The sequence below is a fragment of the Rhinoderma darwinii genome, chromosome 1, assembly GCF_050947455.1.
Source record: "Rhinoderma darwinii isolate aRhiDar2 chromosome 1, aRhiDar2.hap1, whole genome shotgun sequence".
Taxonomy (NCBI): domain Eukaryota; kingdom Metazoa; phylum Chordata; class Amphibia; order Anura; family Rhinodermatidae; genus Rhinoderma; species Rhinoderma darwinii.
The window spans coordinates 664555551-664578732 of NC_134687.1; the positions used below are offsets into that span (position 1 = coordinate 664555551).

Below are 23182 nucleotides of genomic sequence, written 5' to 3' on the forward strand. Positions count from 1 at the left end.
GCAGATCTGTAGAGAGGTCAGTGGTGTAATAATCTGCAGGATATATCACTATGTATCTGTCAGGAGGTAGAGGAGCAATGTTCTGCAGATCTGTAGAGAGGTCAGTGGTGTAATAATCTGCAGGATATATCACTACACATCTGTCAGGAGGTAGAGGAGCAATGTTCTGCAGATCTGTAGAGAGGTCAGTGGTGTAATAATCTGCAGGATATATCACTATGTATCTGTCAGGAGGTAGAGGAGCAATGTTCTGCAGATCTGTAGAGAGGTCAGTGGTGTAATTATCTGCAGGATATATCACTATGTATCTGTCAGGAGGTAGAGGAGCAATGTTCTGCAGATCTGTAGAGAGGTCAGTGGTGTAATTATCTGCAGGATATATCACTCTGTATCTGTCAGGAGGTAGAGGAGCAATGTTCTGCAGATCTGTAGAGAGGTCAGTGGTGTAATAATCTGCAGGATATATCACTATGTATCTGTCAGGAGGTGGAGGAGCAATGTTCTGCAGATCTGTAGAGAGGTCAGTGGTGTAATTATCTGCAGGATATATCACTATGTATCTGTCAGGAGGTAGAGGAGCAATGTTCTGCAGATCTGTAGAGAGGTCAGTGGTGTAATAATCTGCAGGATATATCACTATGTATCTGTCAGGAGGTGGAGGAGCAATGTTCTGCAGATCTGTAGAGAGGTCAGTGGTGTAATAATCTGCAGGATATATCACTATGTATCTGTCAGGAGGTAGAGGAGCAATGTTCTGCAGATCTGTAGAGAGGTCAGTGGTGTAATAATCTGCAGAATATATCACTATGAATCTGTCAGGAGGTAGAGGAGCAATGTTCTGCAGATCTGTAGAGAGGTCAGTGGTGTAATAATCTGCAGAATATATCACTCTGTATCTGTCAGGAGGTAGAGGAGCAATGTTCTGCAGATATGATATGTAGAGAGGTCAGTTGTGTAATAATCTGCAGGATATATCACTATGTATCTGTCAGGAGGTAGAGGAGCAATGTTCTGCAGATCTGTAGAGAGGTCAGTGGTGTAATAATCTGCAGGATATATCGCTATGTATTTGTCAGGAGGTAGAGGAGCAATGTTCTGCAGATCTGTAGAGAGGTCAGTGGTTTAATAATCTGCAGGATATATCACTATGTATCTGTCAGGAGGTAGAGGAGCAATGTTCTGCAGATCTGTAGAGAGGTCAGTGGTGTAATTATCTGCAGGATATATCACTATGTATCTGTCAGGAGGTGGAGGAGCAATGTTCTGCAGATCTGTAGAGAGGTCAGTGGTGTAATAATCTGCAGGATATATCACTATGTATCTGTCAGGAGGTAGAGGAGCAATGATCTGCAGATCTCTAGAGAGGTCAGTGGTGTAATAATCTGCAGGATATATCACTATGTATCTGTCAGGAGGTAGAGGAGCGATGTTCTGCAGATCTGTAGAGAGGTCAGTGGTGTAATAATCTGCAGGATATATCACTATGTATCTGTCAGGAGGTAGAGGAGCAATGTTCTGCAGATCTGTAGAGAGGTCAGTGGTGTAATAATCTGCAGGATATATCACTATGTATCTGTCAGGAGGTAGAGGAGCAATGTTCTGCAGATCTGTAGAGAGGTCAGTGGTGTAATTATCTGCAGGATATATCACTCTGTATCTGTCAGGAGGTAGAGGAGCAATGTTCTGCAGATCTGTAGAGAGGTCAGTGGTGTAATAATCTGCAGGATATATCACTATGTATCTGTCAGGAGGTGTAGGAGCAATGTTCTGCAGATCTGTAGAGAGGTCAGTGGTGTAATAATCTGCAGGATATATCACTATGTATCTGTCAGGAGGTAGAGGAGCAATGTTCTGCAGATCTGTAGAGAGGTCAGTGGTGTAATAATATGCAGGATATATCACTATGTATCTGTCAGGAGGTAGAGGAGCAATGTTCTGCAGATCTGTAGAGAGGTCAGTGGTGTAATTATCTGCAGGATATATCACTCTGTATCTGTCAGGAGGTGGAGGAGCAATGTTCTGCAGATCTGTAGAGAGGTCAGTGGTGTAATAATCTGCAGAATATATCACTCTGTATCTGTCAGGAGGTAGAGGAGCGATGTTCTGCAGATCTGTAGAGAGGTCAGTGGTGTAATAATCTGCAGGATATATCACTATGTATCTGTCAGGAGGTAGAGGAGCAATGTTCTGCAGATCTGTAGAGAGGTCAGTGGTGTAATAATCTGCAGAATATATCACTCTGTATCTGTCAGGAGGTAGAGGAGCGATGTTCTGCAGATCTGTAGAGAGGTCAGTGGTGTAATAATCTGCAGGATATATCACTATGTATCTGTCAGGAGGTAGAGGAGCAATGTTCTGCAGATCTGTAGAGAGGTCAGTGGTGTAATAATCTGCAGGATATATCACTCTGTATCTGTCCGGAGGTAGAGGAGCAATGTTCTGCAGATCTGTAGAGAGGTCAGTGGTGTAATAATCTGCAGAATATATCACTCTGTATCTGTCCGGAGGCTTTTTGGAATTTTTTTGAAAATATAAACCATTGCTGGTAAATATATAAATTGTCTAACATCTAAAGAGCTGATAAAAAAGTAATGCCGACAATATATTACCTCCCCCCCCCCCATAAAAAGGTGGAGGTGAAAGGTCAGAATGTTTTTCTTATTTTGCATATACTTAATTTTATTCCTTTATTTCAGTAACACAACGGATGATAACAGAGAATCACAGCTCCATATTTATTCCCCACGATTCTGCCGTTTTTAGTAATGTGACATATGTGGCCCTAGTGTGCGATGTGACTTACTGGACTCTTTGCAGTGCAACTCACGCGGCGGCGACAGTAAAACGTCAGAAACCGGACAACAAATGTGAAAAGTTAGGCCCCCAGTTTGTGCAAAGTGAAATTGGGCAAAGGAAAGAAAGCACCCGAGTGGGAGTGGACCCCCCCCATAAGAACAATGGGCTCTGGCATTTGCCCGGGTTTGCCGTGTGTGGACGGTGGCCCTGATCTGCGTCCTGAGAACGCAGATGTAGTTGACACCAGGACATGCCGTCGGCCAATAGGGACACAAGAGAACAAGCCCGCAGGAGTACATCAGTGCATATGTAATATGTGACTCGCAAGTCTGGGGATCCTTGTCGTGGATTGCGAGCTTGCGTCCTTTTGGCCAAAATGATTACTAATACCCCAGGTATTTTTCATTATTATGTATATTCGCTTCTCTTGGACACAGCCGGGTCTTTGATGCTGGGAGAGTATGGTGTGTTGTTGTTTGGCATAGCAAGCAGGGTAGCCCGCTCTATGAATTATCAAGGCGTCACAAATAGGCTTCTACCTGGCTATACACGTTGTGCCTCATGACGTACACACTATCCCTCCATGTTTCACTCACTTGCACCCCATTATCCATTTATTTCGATTGAGGCACTTCATTTATTACTGCCCCCTATATTTCACTTATAGTATTACACTTGCACACACACTATTCATTTATTATTTCTTACTACACATCCCATGCACCACACACACCACTCCCCTCAAGACTAGTGGGAGTGGCTATTATTATTTAAAGCACCTGCTCACTCGCCCTTTCATCAGCATTTCTGGCCTGGCTGTGTCCATTTGTAAGTATGGCCTTTTTAGGAGTACATCAGGATATATGTAATATGTGAGGAGTACATCAGGATATATGTAATATGTGAGGAGTACATCAGGGTATATGTAATATGTGAGGAGTACATCAGGGTATATGTAATATGTGAGGAGTACATCAGGGTATATGTAATATGTGAGGAGTACATCAGGATATATGTAATATGTGAGGAGTACATCAGGGTATATGTAATATGTGAGGAGTACATCAGGATATATGTAATCTGTGAGGAGTACATCAGGGTATATGTAATATGTGAGGAGTACATCAGGGTATATGTAATATGTGAGGAGTACATCAGGGTATATATAATATGTGAGGAGTACATCAGGGTATATGTAATATGTGAGGAGTACATCAGGGTATATGTAATATGTGAGGAGTACATCAGGGTATATGTAATATGTGAGGAGTACATCAGGGTATATGTAATATGTGAGGAGTACATCAGGGTATATGTAATATGTGAGGAGTACATCAGGGTATATGTAATATGTGAGGAGTACATCAGGGTATATATAATATGTGAGGAGTACATCAGGGTATATGTAATATGTGAGGAGTACATCAGGGTATATGTAATATGTGAGGAGTACATCAGGGTATATGTAATATGTGAGGAGTACATCAGGGTATATGTAATATGTGAGGAGTACATCAGGGTATATGTAATATGTGAGGAGTACATCAGGGTATATGTAAACTGTGAGGAGTACATCAGGATATATGTAATATGTGAGGAGTACATCAGGGTATATGTAATATGTGAGGGGCACATCAGGATATATGTAATATGTGAGTAGTACATCAGGATATATGTAATATGTGAGGAGTACATCAGCGTATATGTAATATGTGAGGAGTACATCAGGGTATATTTAATATGTGAGGAGTACATCAGGGTATATGTAATATGTGAGGAGTACATCAGGGTATATGTAATATGTGAGGAGTACATCAGGGTATATGTAATATATGAGGAGTACATCAGGGTATATGTAATATGTGAGGAGTACATCAGGGTATATGTAATATGTGAGGAGTACATCAGGGTATATGTAATATGTGAGGAGTACATCAGGGTATATGTAATATGTGAGGAGTACATCAGGGTATATGTAATATGTGAGGAGTACATCAGGGTATATGTAATCTGTGAGGAGTACATCAGGGTATATGTAATCTGTGCGGAGTACATCAGGGTATATGTAATATGTGAGGAGTACATCAGGATATATGTAATGTGTGAGGAGTACATCAGGGTATATGTAATATGTGAGGAGTACATCAGGATATATGTAATATGTGAGGAGTACATCAGGACATATGTAATATGTGAGGAGTACATCAGGGTATATGTAATATGTGAGGAGTACATCAGGGTATATGTAATATGTGAGGAGTACATCAGGGTATATGTAATATGTGAGGAGTACATCAGGGTATATGTAATATGTGAGGAGTACATCAGGATATATGTAATATGTGAGGAGTACATCAGGGTATATGTAATATGTGAGGAGTACATCAGGGTATATGTAATCTATGAGGAGTACATCAGGGTATATGTAATATGTGCGGAGTACATCAGGATATATGTAATATGTGAGGAGTACATCAGGGTATATGTAATCTGTGAGGAGTACATCAGGGTATATGTAATATGTGAGGAGTACATCAGGGTATATGTAATATGTGAGGAGTACATCAGAGTATATGTAATATGTGAGGAGTACATCAGGATATATGTAATATGTGAGGAGTACATCAGGATATATGTAATATGTGAGGAGTACATCAGGATATATGTAATATGTGAGGAGGACATCAGGATATATGTAATATGTGAGGGGTACGTCAGGATATATGTAATATGTGGAGTACATCAGGGTATGTGTAATGTGTGAGGAGTACATCAGGGTATGTGTAATGTGTGCGGAGTACATCAGGGTATATGTAATATGTGAGGAGTACATCAGGATATATGTAATATGTGAGGAGTACATCAGGATATATGTAATATGTGAGGAGTACATCAGGGTATATGTAATATGTGCGGAGTACATCAGGGTATATGTAATATGTGAGGAGTACATCAGGGTATATGTAATATGTGAGGAGTACATCAGGGTATATGTAATATGTGAGGAGTACATCAGGGTATATGTAATATGTGAGGAGTACATCAGGGTATATGTAATATGTGAGGAGTATATCAGGGTATATGTAATATGTGAGGAGTACATCAGGGTATATGTAATATGTGAGGAGTACATCAGGTATATGTAATATGTGAGGAGTACATCAGGATATATGTAATATGTGAGGAGTACATCAGGTTATATGTAATATGTGAGGAGTACATCAGGATATATGTAATATGTGAGGAGTACATCAGGGTATATGTAATATGTGAGGAGTACATCAGGGTATATGTAATATGTGAGGAGTACATCAGGGTATATGTAATATGTGAGGAGTACATCAGGGTATATGTAATATGTGAGGAGTATATCAGGGTATATGTAATATGTGAGGAGTACATCAGGGTATATGTAATATGTGAGGGGTACATCAGGGTATATGTAATATGTGAGGAGTACATCAGGGTATATGTAATATGTGAGGAGTACATCAGGGTATATGTAATATGTGAGGAGTACATCAGGGTATATGTAATATGTGAGGAGTACATCAGGGTATATATAAGCTGTGCGGAGTACATCAGGATATATGTAATATGTGAGGAGTACATCAGTGTATATGTAATATGTGAGGAGTACATCAGGATATATGTAATATGTGTGGAGTACATCAGGATATATGTAATATGTGAGGAGTACATCAGGATATATGTAATATGTGAGGAGTACATCAGGGTATATGTAATATGTGAGGAGTACATCAGGATATGTGTACTATGTGAGGAGTACATCAGGGTGTATGTAATATGTGAGGAGTACATCAGGATATATGTAATATGTGAGGAGTACATCAGGATATATGTAATATGTGAGGAGTACATCAGCGTATATGTAATATGTGAGGAGTACATCAGGGTATATGTAATATGTGAGGAGTACATCAGGGTATATGTAATATGTGAGGAGTACATCAGGATATATGTAATATGTGAGGAGTACATCAGGGTATATGTAATATGTGAGGAGTACATCAGGATATATGTAATATGTGAGGAGTACATCAGGATATATGTAATATGTGAGGAGTACATCAGGGTATATGTAATATGTGAGGAGTACATCAGGGTATATATAAGCTGTGAGGAGTACATCAGGATATATGTAATATGTGAGGAGTACATCAGGGTATATGTAATATGTGAGGAGTACATCAGGATATATGTAATATGTGAGGAGTACATCAGGATATATGTAATATGTGAGGAGTACATCAGGGTATATGTAATATGTGAGGAGTACATCAGGGTATATGTAATATGTGAGGAGTACATCAGGATATATGTAATATGTGAGGAGTACATCAGGGTATATGTAATATGTGCGGGTACATCAGGATATATGTAATATGTGAGGATTACATCAGGGTATATGTAATATGTGTGGAGTACATCAGGGTATATGTAATCTATGAGGAGTACATCAGGATATATGTAATATGTGAGGAGTACATCAGGGTATATGTAATATGTGAGGATTACATCAGGGTATATGTAATATGTGAGGAGCACATCAGGGTATATATAATATGTGGAGTACATCAGGGTATATATAAGCTGTGAGGAGTACATCAGGGTATATGTAATATGTGAGGAGTACATCAGGGTATATATAATATGTGGAGTACATCAGGGTATATATAAGCTGTGAGGAGTACATCAGGGTATATGTAATATGTGAGGAGTACATCAGGATATATGTAATATGTGAGGAGTACATCAGGGTATATATAAGCTGTGAGGAGTACATCAGGATATATGTAATATGTGAGGAGTACATCAGGATATATGTAATATGTGAGGAGTACATCAGGGTATATGTAATCTGTGAGGAGTACATCAGGATATATGTAATATGTGAGGAGTACATCAGGATATATGTAATATGTGAGGAGTACATCAGGGTATATATATAATATGTGGAGTACATCAGGGTATATATAAGCTGTGAGGAGTACATCAGGGTATATGTAATATGTGAGGAGTACATCAGGATATATGTAATATGTGTGGAGTACATCAGGATATATGTAATATGTGAGGAGTACATCAGGGTATATGTAATATGTGAGGAGTACATCAGGGTATATATAAGCTGTGAGGAGTACATCAGGATATATGTAATATGTGAGGAGTACATCAGGGTATATGTAATATGTGAGGAGTACATCAGGATATATGTAATATGTGAGGAGTACATCAGGGTATATGTAATATGTGAGGAGTACATCAGGGTATATGTAATATGTGAGGAGTACATCAGGATATATGTAATATGTGAGGAGTACATCAGGGTATATGTAATCTGTGAGGAGTACATCAGGATATATGTAATATGTGAGGATTACATCAGGGTATATGTAATATGTGAGGAGTACATCAGGATATATGTAATATGTGAGGAGTACATCAGGGTATATGTAATATGTGAGGAGTACATCAGGGTATATGTAATATGTGAGGAGTACATCAGGGTATATGTAATGTGTGAGGAGTACATCAGGGTATATGTAATATGTGAGGAGTACATCAGGGTATATGTAATATGTGAGGAGTACATCAGGGTATATGTAATATGTGAGGAGTACATCAGGATATATGTAATGTGAGGAGTACATCAGGATATATGTAATCTGTGAGGAGCACATCAGGGTATATGTAATATGTGAGGAGCACATCAGGGTATATATAATATGTGAGGAGTACATCAGGGTATATATAAGCTGTGAGGAGTACATCAGGGTATATGTAATATGTGAGGAGCACATCAGGGTATATGTAATATGTGAGGAGTACATCAGGGTATATATAAGCTGTGAGGAGTACATCAGGATATATGTAATATGTGAGGAGTACATCAGGATATATGTAATATGTGAGGAGTACATCAGGGTATATATAATATGTGGAGTACATCAGGGTATATATAAGCTGTGAGGAGTACATCAGGGTATATGTAATATGTGAGGAGCACATCAGGGTATATGTAATATGTGAGGAGTACATCAGGGTATATATAAGCTGTGAGGAGTACATCAGGATATATGTAATATGTGAGGAGTACATCAGGGTATATGTAATCTGTGAGGAGTACATCAGAGTATATGTAATATGTGAGTAGTACATCAGGATATATGTAATATGTGAGGAGTACATCAGGGTATATGTAATATGTGAGGAGTACATCAGGGTATATGTAATCTGTGAGGAGTACATCAGGATATATGTAATATGTGAGGAGTACATCAGGATATATGTAATAAGTGAGGAGTACATCAGGGTATATGTAATATGTGAGGAGTACATCAGGATATATGTAATATGTGAGGAGTACATCAGGGTATATGTAATCTGTGCAGAGTACATCAGGATATATGTAATATGTGAGGAGTACATCAGGGTATATATAAGCTGTGAGGAGTACATCAGGGTATATGTAATATGTGAGGAGCACATCAGGGTATATGTAATATGTGAGGAGTACATCAGGGTATATATAAGCTGTGAGGAGTACATCAGGATATATGTAATATGTGAGGAGTACATCAGGATATATGTAATATGTGAGGAGTACATCAGGGTATATATAATATGTGGAGTACATCAGGGTATATATAAGCTGTGAGGAGTACATCAGGGTATATGTAATATGTGAGGAGCACATCAGGGTATATGTAATATGTGAGGAGTACATCAGGATATATATAAGCTGTGAGGAGTACATCAGGATATATGTAATATGTGAGGAGTACATCAGGGTATATGTAATATGTGAGGAGTACATCAGGATATATGTAATATGTGAGGAGTACATCAGGGTATATATAATATGTGAGGAGTACATCAGGGTATATGTAATATGTGAGGAGTACATCAGGATATATGTAATATGTGTGGAGTACATCAGGATATATGTAATATGTGAGGAGTACATCAGGGTATATGTAATATGTGAGGAGTACATCAGGGTATATATAAGCTGTGAGGAGTACATCAGGATATATGTAATATGTGAGGAGTACATCAGGGTATATGTAATATGTGAGGAGTACATCAGGATATATGTAATATGTGAGGAGTACATCAGGGTATATGTAATATGTGAGGAGTACATCAGGGTATATGTAATATGTGAGGAGTACATCAGGATATATGTAATATGTGAGGAGTACATCAGGGTATATGTAATATGTGAGGAGTACATCAGGGTATATGTAATATGTGAGGAGTACATCAGGATATATGTAATATGTGAGGAGTACATCAGGGTATATGCAATATGTGCGGGTACATCAGGATATATGTAATATGTGAGGATTACATCAGGGTATATGTAATATGTGAGGAGTACATCAGGATATATGTAATCTGTGAGGAGCACATCAGGGTATATGTAATATGTGAGGAGCACATCAGGGTATATATAATATGTGAGGAGTACATCAGGGTATATATAAGCTGTGAGGAGTACATCAGGGTATATGTAATATGTGAGGAGCACATCAGGGTATATGTAATATGTGAGGAGTACATCAGGGTATATATAAGCTGTGAGGAGTACATCAGGATATATGTAATATGTGAGGAGTACATCAGGGTATATATAATATGTGGAGTACATCAGGGTATATATAAGCTGTGAGGAGTACATCAGGGTATATGTAATATGTGAGGAGCACATCAGGGTATATGTAATATGTGAGGAGTACATCAGGGTATATATAAGCTGTGAGGAGTACATCAGGATATATGTAATATGTGAGGAGTACATCAGGGTATATGTAATCTGTGAGGAGTACATCAGAGTATATGTAATATGTGAGTAGTACATCAGGGTATATGTAATATGTGAGGAGTACATCAGGGTATATGTAATATGTGAGGAGTACATCAGGGTATATGTAATCTGTGAGGAGTACATCAGGGTATATGTAATAAGTGAGGAGTACATCAGGGTATATGTAATATGTGAGGAGTACATCAGGATATATGTAATATGTGAGGAGTACATCAGGGTATATGTAATCTGTGCAGAGTACATCAGGATATATGTAATATGTGAGGAGTACATCAGGGTATATGTAATATGTGAGGAGTACATCAGGGTATATGTAATATGTGAGGAGTACATCAGGATATATGTAATATGTGAGGAGTACATCAGGGTATATGTAATATGTGAGGAGTACATCAGGATATATGTAATATGTGAGGAGTACATCAGGATATATGTAATATGTGAGGAGTACAGAAGGGTATATGTAATGTGCGAGGAGTACATCAGGGTATATGTAATGTGTGAGGAGTACATCAGGATATATGTAATCTGTGCGGAGTACATCAGGGTATATGTAATATGTGAGGAGTACATCGGGGTATATGTAATATGTGAGGAGTACATCGGGGTAGATGTAATATGTGAGGAGTACATCGGGGTATATGTAATATGTGAGGAGTACATCGGGGTATATGTAATATGTGAGGAGTACATCAGGGTATATGTAATCTGTGAGGAGTACATCAGGATATATGTAATGTGTGAGGAGTACATCAGGGTATATGTAATATGTGAGGAGTACATCAGGATATATGTAATATGTGAGGAGTACATCAGGATATATGTGATATGTGAGGAGTACATCAGGGTATATGTAATATGTGAGGAGTACATCGGGGTATATGTAATATGTGAGGAGTACATCAGGGTATATGTAATCTGTGAGGAGTACATCAGGATATATGTAATGTGTGAGGAGTACATCAGCGTATATGTAATATGTGAGGAGTACATCAGGTTATATGTTTTTGATCAAAATGTGCACTAAGAACCTCCCTATTTGTAAGTAGATTTAGCTTAAGTGCATATTTATTTATATTTAGTGGTTTAGGTGGCATTAGTGTTGCAGGGTGCTGTCGCCATTTTTTGTCAGGTTATATGTAATATGTGAGGAGTACATCAGGGTATATGTAAGCTGTGAGGAGCACATTGGGATATATGTAATCTGTGAGGAGCACATTGGGATATATGTAATCTGTGAGGAGCACATCGGGATATATGTAATCTGTGAGGAGCACATCGGGGTATATGCAATCTGTGAGGAGCACATCGGGGTATATGCAATCTGTGAGGAGCACATCGGGGTATATGCAATGTGTGAGGAGCACATCGGGGTATATGCAATGTGTGAGGAGCACATCGGGGTATATGCAATGTGTGAGGAGCACATCGGGGTATATGCAATGTGTGAGGAGCACATCGGGGTATATGCAATGTGTGAGGAGCACATCGGGGTATATGCAATGTGTGAGGAGCACATCGGGGTATATGCAATGTGTGAGGAGCACATCGGGGTATATGCAATGTGTGAGGAGCACATCGGGGTATATGCAATGTGTGAGGAGCACATCGGGGTATATGCAATGTGTGAGGAGCACATCGGGGTATATGCAATGTGTGAGGAGCACATCGGGGTATATGCAATGTGTGAGGAGCACATCGGGGTATATGCAATGTGTGAGGAGCACATCGGGGTATATGCAATGTGTGAGGAGCACATCGGGGTATATGCAATGTGTGAGGAGCACATCGGGGTATATGCAATGTGTGAGGAGCACATCGGGGTATATGTAATGTGTGAGGAGCACATCGGGGTATATGCAATGTGTGAGGAGCACATCGGGGTATATGCAATGTGTGAGGAGCACATCGGGGTATATGTAATGTGTGAGGAGTACATCAGTAGTGGGTGATTGAAGGTCCACCAGGTCTGTACAAATGAAATTAGCAGCGGATCCTGAGTACAGATACTATGGTCACGTCTATGGAAAATGTAGTTCTTTTTTGCCCAAGGCTTTTGGGGACACAGACGCACAAGATAGCCTCCGAGGCCGCAATTAAGACAGAGTCCCGAAGTGCATCTGCGTGGTCTCTCCTGGGTAGATAGCTTACACGGGTCCATCCTCACAGACTCTTTAGAAGGATCGGCATCTGAGGACTACAGGAGTTGCTGTAAGGTAGAGACCGGACTAAGAAGACCTCCCTCCCGATGAACCTCTTGGAGCCGTTCTCGGAGCCTTCTATCAATCCGGGCGGCCAGAAGGATGAGGTCATCCAGGGTAGACGGCAGATCTCGAGCGGCAAGTTCGTCCTTAATTTTAGGGGACAGTCCATGCCAGAATATAGCCACGAGGGCCTCATTGTTCCAGAACAGTTTTCCCGCCAGGGTTTGGAAGTGGATGGCGTACTCGCCCACGGAGATGTCTCCTTGGGGTAAGTTCAGCAAGGAAGCCGCAACAGAGGAGACTCGTCCAGGCTCCTCAAACACTGTGCGAAATGTACGGAGGAACCCCTGGAACTCACAGGTCTCTGGTCCTTGTCCATTCCAGATAGGGTTCGCTCATGCAAGGGCCTTGCCAGTAAGAAGAGAGATGATGAAAGCGACCCTTGCACCATCAGACGAAAATGCCCTTGAATACAGGCTGAGGTGGATCTCTCACTGGTTCAAAAATTCACGACAGGTACCTGTGTCTAGCAAACCGAACAATGCCCCAAATTATACCAGTGGTCCTAATGACTAATATAACAAACCAGAAAAAGAAACAAGTCACGATCAAGTAATAGAAAAATTACAAACAATCTTTATTACAGTCAATTAGACACAGAGAAAACACATAACGACTGTACACAGTAAAATGACATGGACCCTCGTAAGAAGATGTAATCCGAACATAAAAGCAGCCTGGCCCCCCAGATGTTAAACTGGTCACACAAAAAGCTAAAGTGCATGAATCAATATTTTTAGGCACGTGCTAGGCATGGTACATTTGCACAGATAGATACCTATATAGAATAAATGCAAAGTGCAGTCTTAGGCAAATATGACATACAATGAGCAGTATACCTACACCTACGCAGTGGAGAATATGCAGGAGATCAGGACAGAGAGGAGAGACCGCTTCTGAACCCGACGCGCGTTTCGCTGGTGCTTCGTCAGGGGTTGATGTCCAAATGCCCCGCGTAGCCCTAAATATTCTTTCCTCTCTAGTGGTTTCAGGTGGAGCAACAGCTGTTTCCCATCGGGTGGCTAGGTGTTCGGCTGCAGTCACCAATGACAGCCGCCAACACACCCCACCAACCCACGATAGCGTCCTATCGTATGATCCCATAGTTAGAGTCCCCTCCTCCCGTGCATGCCCCCAGCGGCGCAGCCACGCCAGGCAGGCGGGGAGCAAGGAACTCCCCGCCCGCCCGACGCGGCACCGCAGCCCGAGGTAGAGGCAGGGAGTGGAGCCGAAAATAAAACCATACATCGATCTATAGAAACAGTATCTACCCAACCCTGGCCAGAAACCAACAAATCTCCCACAAGAATTTGAAAAAAGGAAACAATTAAAAGCCATACAAGTGCCGTTTAAAAGCAGCAGCAGCAGCAGAACCCAAGCGTCCTGTTCTAAGTAATACTCCAGCACGAGAACAGCGGTTGCTGTCCAAGGTGCTGGAGAGTATAGCACAGCAGTCAAGGCTGAGGTCGCTGTCCAAAGTGCTGAAGTACTCAACACAGCCGTCATATAGGAATAACCAAATAGTCCAGAGTTCTGAAGCTGGCTGTAAGAGCCATCAAGCCGCTCAGAAACTGAGACAAAGTGCCGAAATTATAAAGAAGTGCTGTAAAAGTGAAAATGGACAAGAGTGACCAAAATAGAAAGAAAAAAATAATAAATAAAAGTGACAAAAACATGCAAAAAATAATGAAAATCAAACCAAAAGAAAAATAGAGAACGAGAACTTGAGCTGGATCAATGACTCAATGTTGTGTAGTATGGTAATGACCATGCTGCAAAGCAAAAGGATCTATAAAAAAGTATTTTTTACCAAACGCAATACAGCCATGACAATGATTGGCCTCAAATATAAAGGCCAATAAACACACATGTCTAGAGAGGAGAAAGGGTCATATAGGGGATGAAGAATAGGAAGCCCACTATACAGGGACATATAAATATGAATAAAAACAATTGACAACAAATTAAAAAAAGGAGGATAAAATATTGGTGGACACCAATAAGAGAGTGGCAATAATCAAACCAAGAAAAAAAGAGAATAAATATGGCGACCCTACAGAAATGGTACAAAACTGTTATACTCATTGAGACCATACGGGCATAGGGTTCCCAACCTCATAATCCAAGTGGTTTCTTTCTGTCCCAGAGTTTTCTTCCAGTTTCCTCCTCTTGGACCAATGAGTACACGATCGATAGCTCTCACTTTCAAGAGTGATGCATCACAGTTGTGAAATAACCTAAAATGATGAGGAATCGTATTAAGTAGTGATACATCATCAATTTCCATAGCCGCTTGAATGCTCAGTACGTGTTCACGTGCTCTCCTACGGAGTTGTCATACCCACATAGATTTTATTGCAGGGACAGATGGCAAAATAAATGACTCCCATGGTAGTACAATCAATGTGGTGGGTGATCTTAAATTCATGCGTGTGGTCAAAATCATAGAATGTTGTTGTCTGTTCGATGTTCGGATAGGCTACACAACGTCCGCATTTGAAGCACCCGAATTTAGGACCTTTGGATCCAAAGGCATAACGGGGTTGTAAACCCCGATGGTAACTATGTACCAGAAGATCCTTAAGGTTTTGGGCTCTCCTAAACGTAATAGAAGGGATAGGTGGGAGCAGCTTGCCCAAAGTGTGGTCCTGTTGGAATATTGGCCAAAACTTTTTCATTATCCCTAGGATTTTCTCAATTTACAGTTAAAATCGGTGAAAATGGTACCTGCGTCTCCATCATAGCGGTCAGGAAGTGGCAAAGAAAAACAGGTATGAACACTGCCAGGAGGTGTAGTCTGAGGATCAGTACTGCCAGGAAGTGTAGTATGAGGAACAGCAGCTTGTGCCTCCTGCCGATGTGCGAGGCCTGGAGGAGTTGGTTCTATCGAGATCGGAGGTCAAGCATATCTGCCCGCATCTCTTGTGACGTCGTCATTGTCTTGGATCGACCAGCGGGGTCCATGGCCTGAGTATACTGTCACGTAGGGTTCGTGCACCCACTGGGCCGTACCGCCTTGGCAGTATGGCAGCTGGCCAACAGGGCGCAGGTCACAGTCTATAGTTCTTATAGGTACCTGTGGCAGCTCGGACAGTAGCAAGGCAGGCTCGGCTGGGACTAGGTAGCAGGCAGACGTCGTGCGTGGAGTAGCAGGACAGGCGTAGAATACAGCACAGAACGACAACAGCACGGCACTTGACCAGGATAGCAGGGAATTACAGGGAACTCTGGGAACTGGAAAACGCTAGGAGACCATTAGCTTAGACAAACTAGGATATGACAAAGAACGCTCAGGCAAGGATCAGAAGGGCAGAGGTCTTCTTACAGTCCAGGAAATCATGTAAGTTGATGATGATTGTTTTCATGTCTGCACGCTGGCCCTTTAAGAGCGGGCACGAGCGTGCGCGCACACCCTATGGGACACAGCGGACTGGAGCGGAAGTGCGCACTGGCATCTCCTAGGAAGGAGATGGGGACCAGCGCTCACAGATCCATGGCTGCGGGCGTCGGGAGTTAAGTAAACCGGATGGACGCTATAAAATCATTGTGGTTACATGTGCGCTGCCATTGTATATCTGCTTGTTAGGATGACACTATGTAGCCGTTTATATCTCTTAGTAGCAGCTGTATGGTCTCAATAAACGCTGCTGATACAATTTACAGCAGTGTTACCATGCACAAAGTTTTTGATTATTAGGAATACAGAATTTAAATTTGGAAGCTGTCCTTTCCTCCTATTCCCATTTTTATTTCTGTATTCACCTCTGCGAGCTATTGGAAGTACCAGTGGCAGCCAAGGAGGTAAATAATATCTGACTTAATAACAACATAAAAATTATTTAAAAAAAACAACAATAAATAATACAAATATTAATGGGATTTGAAAATAAATTTTTGATGTTCGCAACAGAGGGACCGTTCGCCATATATCCCCTTGGTAGCCAAAATCTGCCTTCTGGTGCCAGATCTATCTCATAAGAAATCAAACGATCCAAGTAACTTTTGTCCTTTTTTCTTAACCCCACCTCTTTTTCCTATTATTTACTACACGTGTATGGAGCCTTCAGTGTCTAAGTCTACAGTCCCATAAGGACACCCCATGTAATTTTCTTTTTACATTTGTTAACATGTGTATCAATATTTAATCTTCATTCACACAATATAAAAAGAAAAAAGCGGACAGAAAATAAAAGTATAAATTCAATTTTCAATAATTTTTTAAACAAACAAAATATAACCACGTCACAGATGTGCCACTTCCTTCTATGGCTCAAATACCTGGTTCTGCATCTTTTGTAAAAACAACCTCCAGCAGGCGTTTGTTTTATAAGGCCTCATTCACACTTGCGTATTTTGCATCAGTATTTTTAAGCAAAAACTGGATTACTATCGGGATTACTCACCGCCCAACGGCTGCAGCCATGGATCTGTGAGCGCTGGTCCGCATCTCCTACCCAGGAGATGCCAGCGCTCGCTTCCGCTCCGTTCTGCTATGTCCCGTAGGGCGCACACACGCTCGTGCCTGGCCTTAAAGGGCCAGCGCGCACACATGAAAATAATCATTAATTAACCCATGATCACCCTGGACTATAAAAAGGGCTCTGCCCTTTCACTTATTGCCTGAGTGTTGTGTTTACCCGTGTAAGTCTTGCAAATGGTCCCTTAGTGTTATCCTCTTCCCAGTGTTCCCGTACCTGCTACCTGTATCCCGTGCTACTGTTGTTCCTGTGCGTTAGAAGGTTGGAGTCGTGTTGTGCCATCGGTCACCCCTGCTGTGTTACACTACGCCTGGTGTCTGCTGCCAAGGTCACATCTGAGCCTAGCCATTACTACTGTCCAAACTGCTACAGGTACCTTTGTGCTTGGACTATATAGACATTGACTTGGTGCCGTTTGGCCAGCTGCTATCCCGCTACGGCCCAGTGGGTCCACATACCCACAGACCGTAACAGACATTACAGTCTACTAGTCTCTTATATGGGAGATTTTGTTTCCTTATCTTTCATGGGGAACATGCACAACCAGTTCTACACCCTCCCCAATCTTAAGGATATTTAGAACTAGGCTTTGCCTTGGCCATTCCAGAACCCGCCATTTCTTTTTTTATGGCCATTCCTTGGTGGGTTTACTGGTATTGCCATGTTCCAACGTCTACTTTAAGCTGAACTTAAGGCTTATAACTCACATTATACTCAAACAGCCTCTGCCAATGTAGAGTTCATAGTGGATTCTAGGATGATGAGCTGCCCAGGTCCTGATGCAGCTTAGCAGTCCCAAACCATAACCTTTCCTCCAACATACCCTCAAGTCATTTATAGTTTTGTTCTCGCGAAATACGGTCTATAACTTATACCAAGCATGCTTTCTGGTGAAATATGGTCTATAATTTATGGCAAACATGTCTTCTAGTACTCGGGACAAATAACTTTTTGATTCTTTCTTCCACAGCAGACTTTTCCAGAAGTCATGTTTTTTGCCTAGATGTTCACGAGTAAACTTTAGTCTTGCCCTGATGGTTTTTCTGGATAGCTAAGCTTTTTCTTTTGGCACACCCCATGTAGTATTCATTTTTGAAGCCTTTTTTGCAATGTTAGACATAAAGAGTGGCAAAATCTACATGTAAATCTTTAAAGAAATTCTGGGAATCTCAGAAACTTCTCTCAGCATCTTGTGTTCTGCTACTAAGACAGACTGGCCTGGACAAATTAGCAGTTGTATGAAATCTCCACCTGTAGATGGTTTTCTGAACGGTGGAATGATTGACAGCTAATACTTTGGATATCTTCCCTTTCCTGTATCATAGACATCCATAACCTTTCTGAAGGCCTCAGAGCGCTCTGGATCTCGGAATGGCGATACCACACATTTCAATAACAAAGGGCAAACCAAACGTCAGAGGTTTAAATGAGACACATTCCACCTAGATCCTCTCTGAGGCTGGAATCACACAGTTTTTTTTTATGCCAAAGCCAAGAGTGTATTAAAAAGAAATGTGAAATATAAGTGAAGGTCTTATACTTCTCTTTCCAGCTAGATCCATTTCTGGCTTTGAGGTGGTTTTTCATGTTTTTTTTTTTTTTTGTCAAATTCCAGTCCACAAATAGCAGCTTTTGTTTGAGAAATGTCTGCAGCTGTCCGATTTATTTTAATGGGGCTTTCAGAATCTATGTGCGTGCTGCATAACTGAAACAACCCCACTCAGATGTATAGAACGATTTTCAGTTTCAGAAAGTTCTGCTACAAATCTGCATGAACTGAATCTACCCTGAGGGTAAGGACACACAGAGCGGCAGCCGCAACCATACCCACATAGGTGACAAACGGACACTCGATTTAGCAGGTAAGTACTGTGACAGTACCATAGAATACATGTCAGTTTATTGCGGCGTTACATAGATGATATCCTGGTGGTTTGGAGTGGTGCTGTCTCCAACCTACAAGATTTCATCCGCTTGCTTAATAACAATGTTCTTAAACTTAAACGGACATTGGACTTTGACTATAACTCAATAGCTTTTTTTGGACATTAGAATATACCAGGATGCAAAAGGAGAGTTAAATACCGACCTCTATAGAAAAGAGTCTTCAACCGCCTGTTAGATGCTGAGAGTGCACATTCTTCCAACACAATAAAGGGGATTCCCAAAGGGGAACTCCTACGTCTAAGACGAAACTGCTCGACTTTCTCCGTTTTTAAACAGAGAGCTGCAAAACTTAAATCTAGACTGCAGATAAGAAACTACTCGAACAGGGGTATTAAAGAGGCATATAACAGAGCCATAAGAACTAACCGAGAGGACCTTTTAACCCCAAAGAAAAGGAATACAGATTTTCCTAGCCAACCAAGGTTTATTACAGACTATCATAATGATTGGAACGTAATGTTAAACATCATTAATAAACACTGGCATGTCTTGAAAACAGATTTAGATCTTAACAAAAATAACCCTCGGGTTATCGTGAAGGGAAGTGTATATCTAACCTTCCGGTCCTGAGTCATTTTACCCATACAGTTACCAATGTAGCAACTTCATCACCAGGGTTATTTCCGTGCAAAGCTTGTAGAAATATTAAAACTACAAAATAGTTTTTAGATGGCTCTGTGAAAAAAATTTACCATTACAGAGAACATTAGATGCAAATCAGAAGGTGTAATTTGCTGTCTAGAATGCCCATGTGGCCTCAGATATGTGGTCAAGACCACAAGGGAATTGAGTATTCAAATTAGAGAGCATATTGGCTCCATCTTAAATTTTGACACAAATGAGAGAGAAAGTCAGGTTAAAAAAAACACCTTTTACTCCAATTCCAATTGCCAGGCACTACAAGCAGAGTCAAAATTTGAACTGGACAAGTCTAAGAGGCTGGGCAATTTGCCAACTCAAATTGGGCATTAGGAGAGGTCATTTGATGAGGTTCTCCTCAAGAGGGAGAGCCAATGAATCTTCCAGATGAATTCCATCAACCCTTATGGCATTAATGAGTGTTTAAATTTTGGTTTCTTTCTGTAAGGAACTCACCCAAATTTATTTGTGTTATTACCGATCGTTGGTTTTGCCCTCGTATTGGGCATATTAGTGATGACAAATGACTTTTATTATAACTCTCCTTCGTTCCTTCCAACTTCCCTTAAATCTTTGCCCCTTACCAGTTAGGTTTGAATATAAGAGAGGCAATTTACAATTCTCTTTGGCATTACACATTTTTATACGTAAGGTTTAAATGGCCCCTGTGAAATAGAATAGGCCAAGGGATACACCTTCACCTGTTCTTCTCACAATATGCGTGTGTTGTAAGCATTTTTCCCTGGGCTTGTCATTTATATAAGTTTCTTTATTGATTACAATACATTAATTTAGACAGAGAGATCGTAAATGAATCTTGCCCAGTATTAATATTAACTATTCTATTTAATAGTCCTCATAAATCTTTCTTATCTATATTAGTTCTGCAACTTCTCGAATGCAAATATAATTTATGGTTATAACTTGGAAATTCAGTCATATTCCACATTTTTATCGGATCAGGGTTTCTAATATTGAGCCTCTTACAAGGCAATGTAGTAAACAGGCTTTATTTTCACACTGAGACATTGTATTCATTCAGTAACAATTCTATTGGCCATTGAGGCTGTCAATCAAATATTGACGTATTTTAGGGATGTCAAATTGGCGGTTGCCACCCCTAGAAGATACCCTAAATGCCGGCGAAATGCGCGTCGGGTGTTTAGTTTTGCTGTTTCCAATGTTAGGTTCTTTTATCTATCCAACAACAGAAACCAAATAGTGTTCACCAACGGCAAAAATTGCAGTTTACTCTTACTGCTTGCGCTCGTGCCACTAGCGGTGTGAGCGACAGACAGTACAGCAGTGCTCACTTGTCAGGTGGTACAACACCACTTATTTTCACACGCCAGGAGCGGCTCACAGATCTAGAGCAGCTCAGCCGCTCTCTTTTCCTCCGCTTCTTCTGCTTTTATATCTAGTGGTGGAGGCAATCAATAGCAATACAGTACTCACCTCCTGGTGGTATCACAGCTATGCACCTTATTTTTGGCATGAGCGGCTGACAGAGGTGAGAGGAGCCCTGGAGCTTAATTGTCTCTTTGCCAGTTGCTTCCTCCACTATGCCAAGCGGTGCAGGCGATAGGCAATAACACATTGCTCACCGCCCGGTATTCAGTCCAGAGCGAATTAGAGAGGGTGCAATCACCTTGCTTATTTCTCCACAGAGAAATTAGCTGGTCTCAATGCTGGCACAGTCCTCTTGATTCAGGGGCATCAACAGTCATCACCCATGCCTCATGAATCTATGACATGGACTAGAGACTTTTACAACATTCTGGAATAAAAAAAATTTCAGGGCATTGAAACCATGGTGATCTCCTTCCTGGCAATTTCATTTGCCATTTCCTTGCACTATTGATGCCAACAGAGACATTGAATCCGATACAATTTGCAACAATAGTGACAGGCATTTCTTAGTACTAGCAACCACAGTTTGTAAGGACCGTTGGATAGTATCCATTTACCAAGGCTAATTTTGGCCCTTACCAGTGCAGTATTAGGGGTCCTCTGCACTTAGATTAATGTAGACCTACATTGGAAATTTTTATATAAAATAAAATTTCTTGTATGTCAATTTAATAAAGTTTATTATTTTACTTTTAAGTTCATAGAACCACAAACTATTCCCTGCTTCCCTTCCCTTTATTACCCCATTCTTAACATGAATACGGCTTCTCCCCTGTGTGACTTCTCTCATGTGTAACAAGATATGATTTATCTGTAAAACATTTCCCACATTCTGAACATGAATACGGCTTCTCTCCTGTGTGACTTCTCTCATGTGTAACAAGATATGATTTATCTGTAAAACATTTCCCACATTCTGGACATGAATACGGCTTCTCTCCTGTGTGTCTTCTTGCATGCATAACAAGATATGATTTATCTGTAAAACATTTCCCACATTCTGAGCATGAATACGGCTTCTCTCCTGTGTGACATCTCTCATGTCTAACAAGAGTTGATTTTTGTGTAAAACGTTTCCCACATTCTGAACATGAATATGGCTTCTCTCCTGTGTGAATTCTCTCATGTGCAACAAGATGTGATTTATCTGGAAAACATTTCCCACATTCTGAACATGAATACGGCTGCTCTCCTGTGTGACTTCTCTCATGTGCAACAAGATGTGATTTATCTGTAAAACATTTCCCACATTCTACACATGAATATAGCTTCTCTCCTGTATGAATTCTCTCATGTGCAACAAGGCTTGATTTATGTGAAAAACATTTCCCACATTCTACACATGAATACGGCTTCTCTCCTGTGTGAATTCTCTTATGTACAACAAGGCTTGATTTATGTGAAAAACATTTCCCACATTCTGAACATGAATATGGCTTCTCTCCTGTGTGACTTCTCTCATGTTTAACAAGACTTGATTTATCTGTAAAACATTTCCCACATTCTACACATGAATACGGCCTCTCTCCTGTGTGAATTCTCTTATGTACAACAAGGCTTGATTTATGTGAAAAACATTTCCCACATTCTGAACATGAATCAAGCTTCACTCCTGTGCAAATTCTTCGGTTTGTAAAACGACCTGAGCTTTTTGGAAACTGCTCACCACATTGAAACTTTTTACCCCCTTTCTGAGCTGTACTTCTGGTAACTATCTGTGATTGCTCAGGAGAAGATTCCTCGTGATTAGTGAAATTATATGATAGATCTGTTCTGTGAAGTCCTGGATGTAC

General features: G+C 40.7%; 2 protein-coding genes across 3 annotated transcripts in view; one reads left to right on the top strand and one right to left on the bottom strand.

Moving 5' to 3' along the window:
• LOC142664662 (uncharacterized) overlaps positions 1-23182 on the top strand; it is a 429232-nt gene that overhangs the window by 74612 nt on the left and 331438 nt on the right. The window lies entirely within an intron of this gene.
• Positions 13469-23182, bottom strand: part of LOC142664641 (uncharacterized) — a 154272-nt gene continuing 144558 nt past the window's right edge. The window contains exon 5 of the mRNA XM_075843826.1: positions 13469-22788. Coding sequence (XP_075699941.1) covers positions 22139-22788 — 650 coding nt within the window. The 3' untranslated portion in view covers positions 13469-22138. The remainder of the gene's footprint in view (positions 22789-23182) is intronic.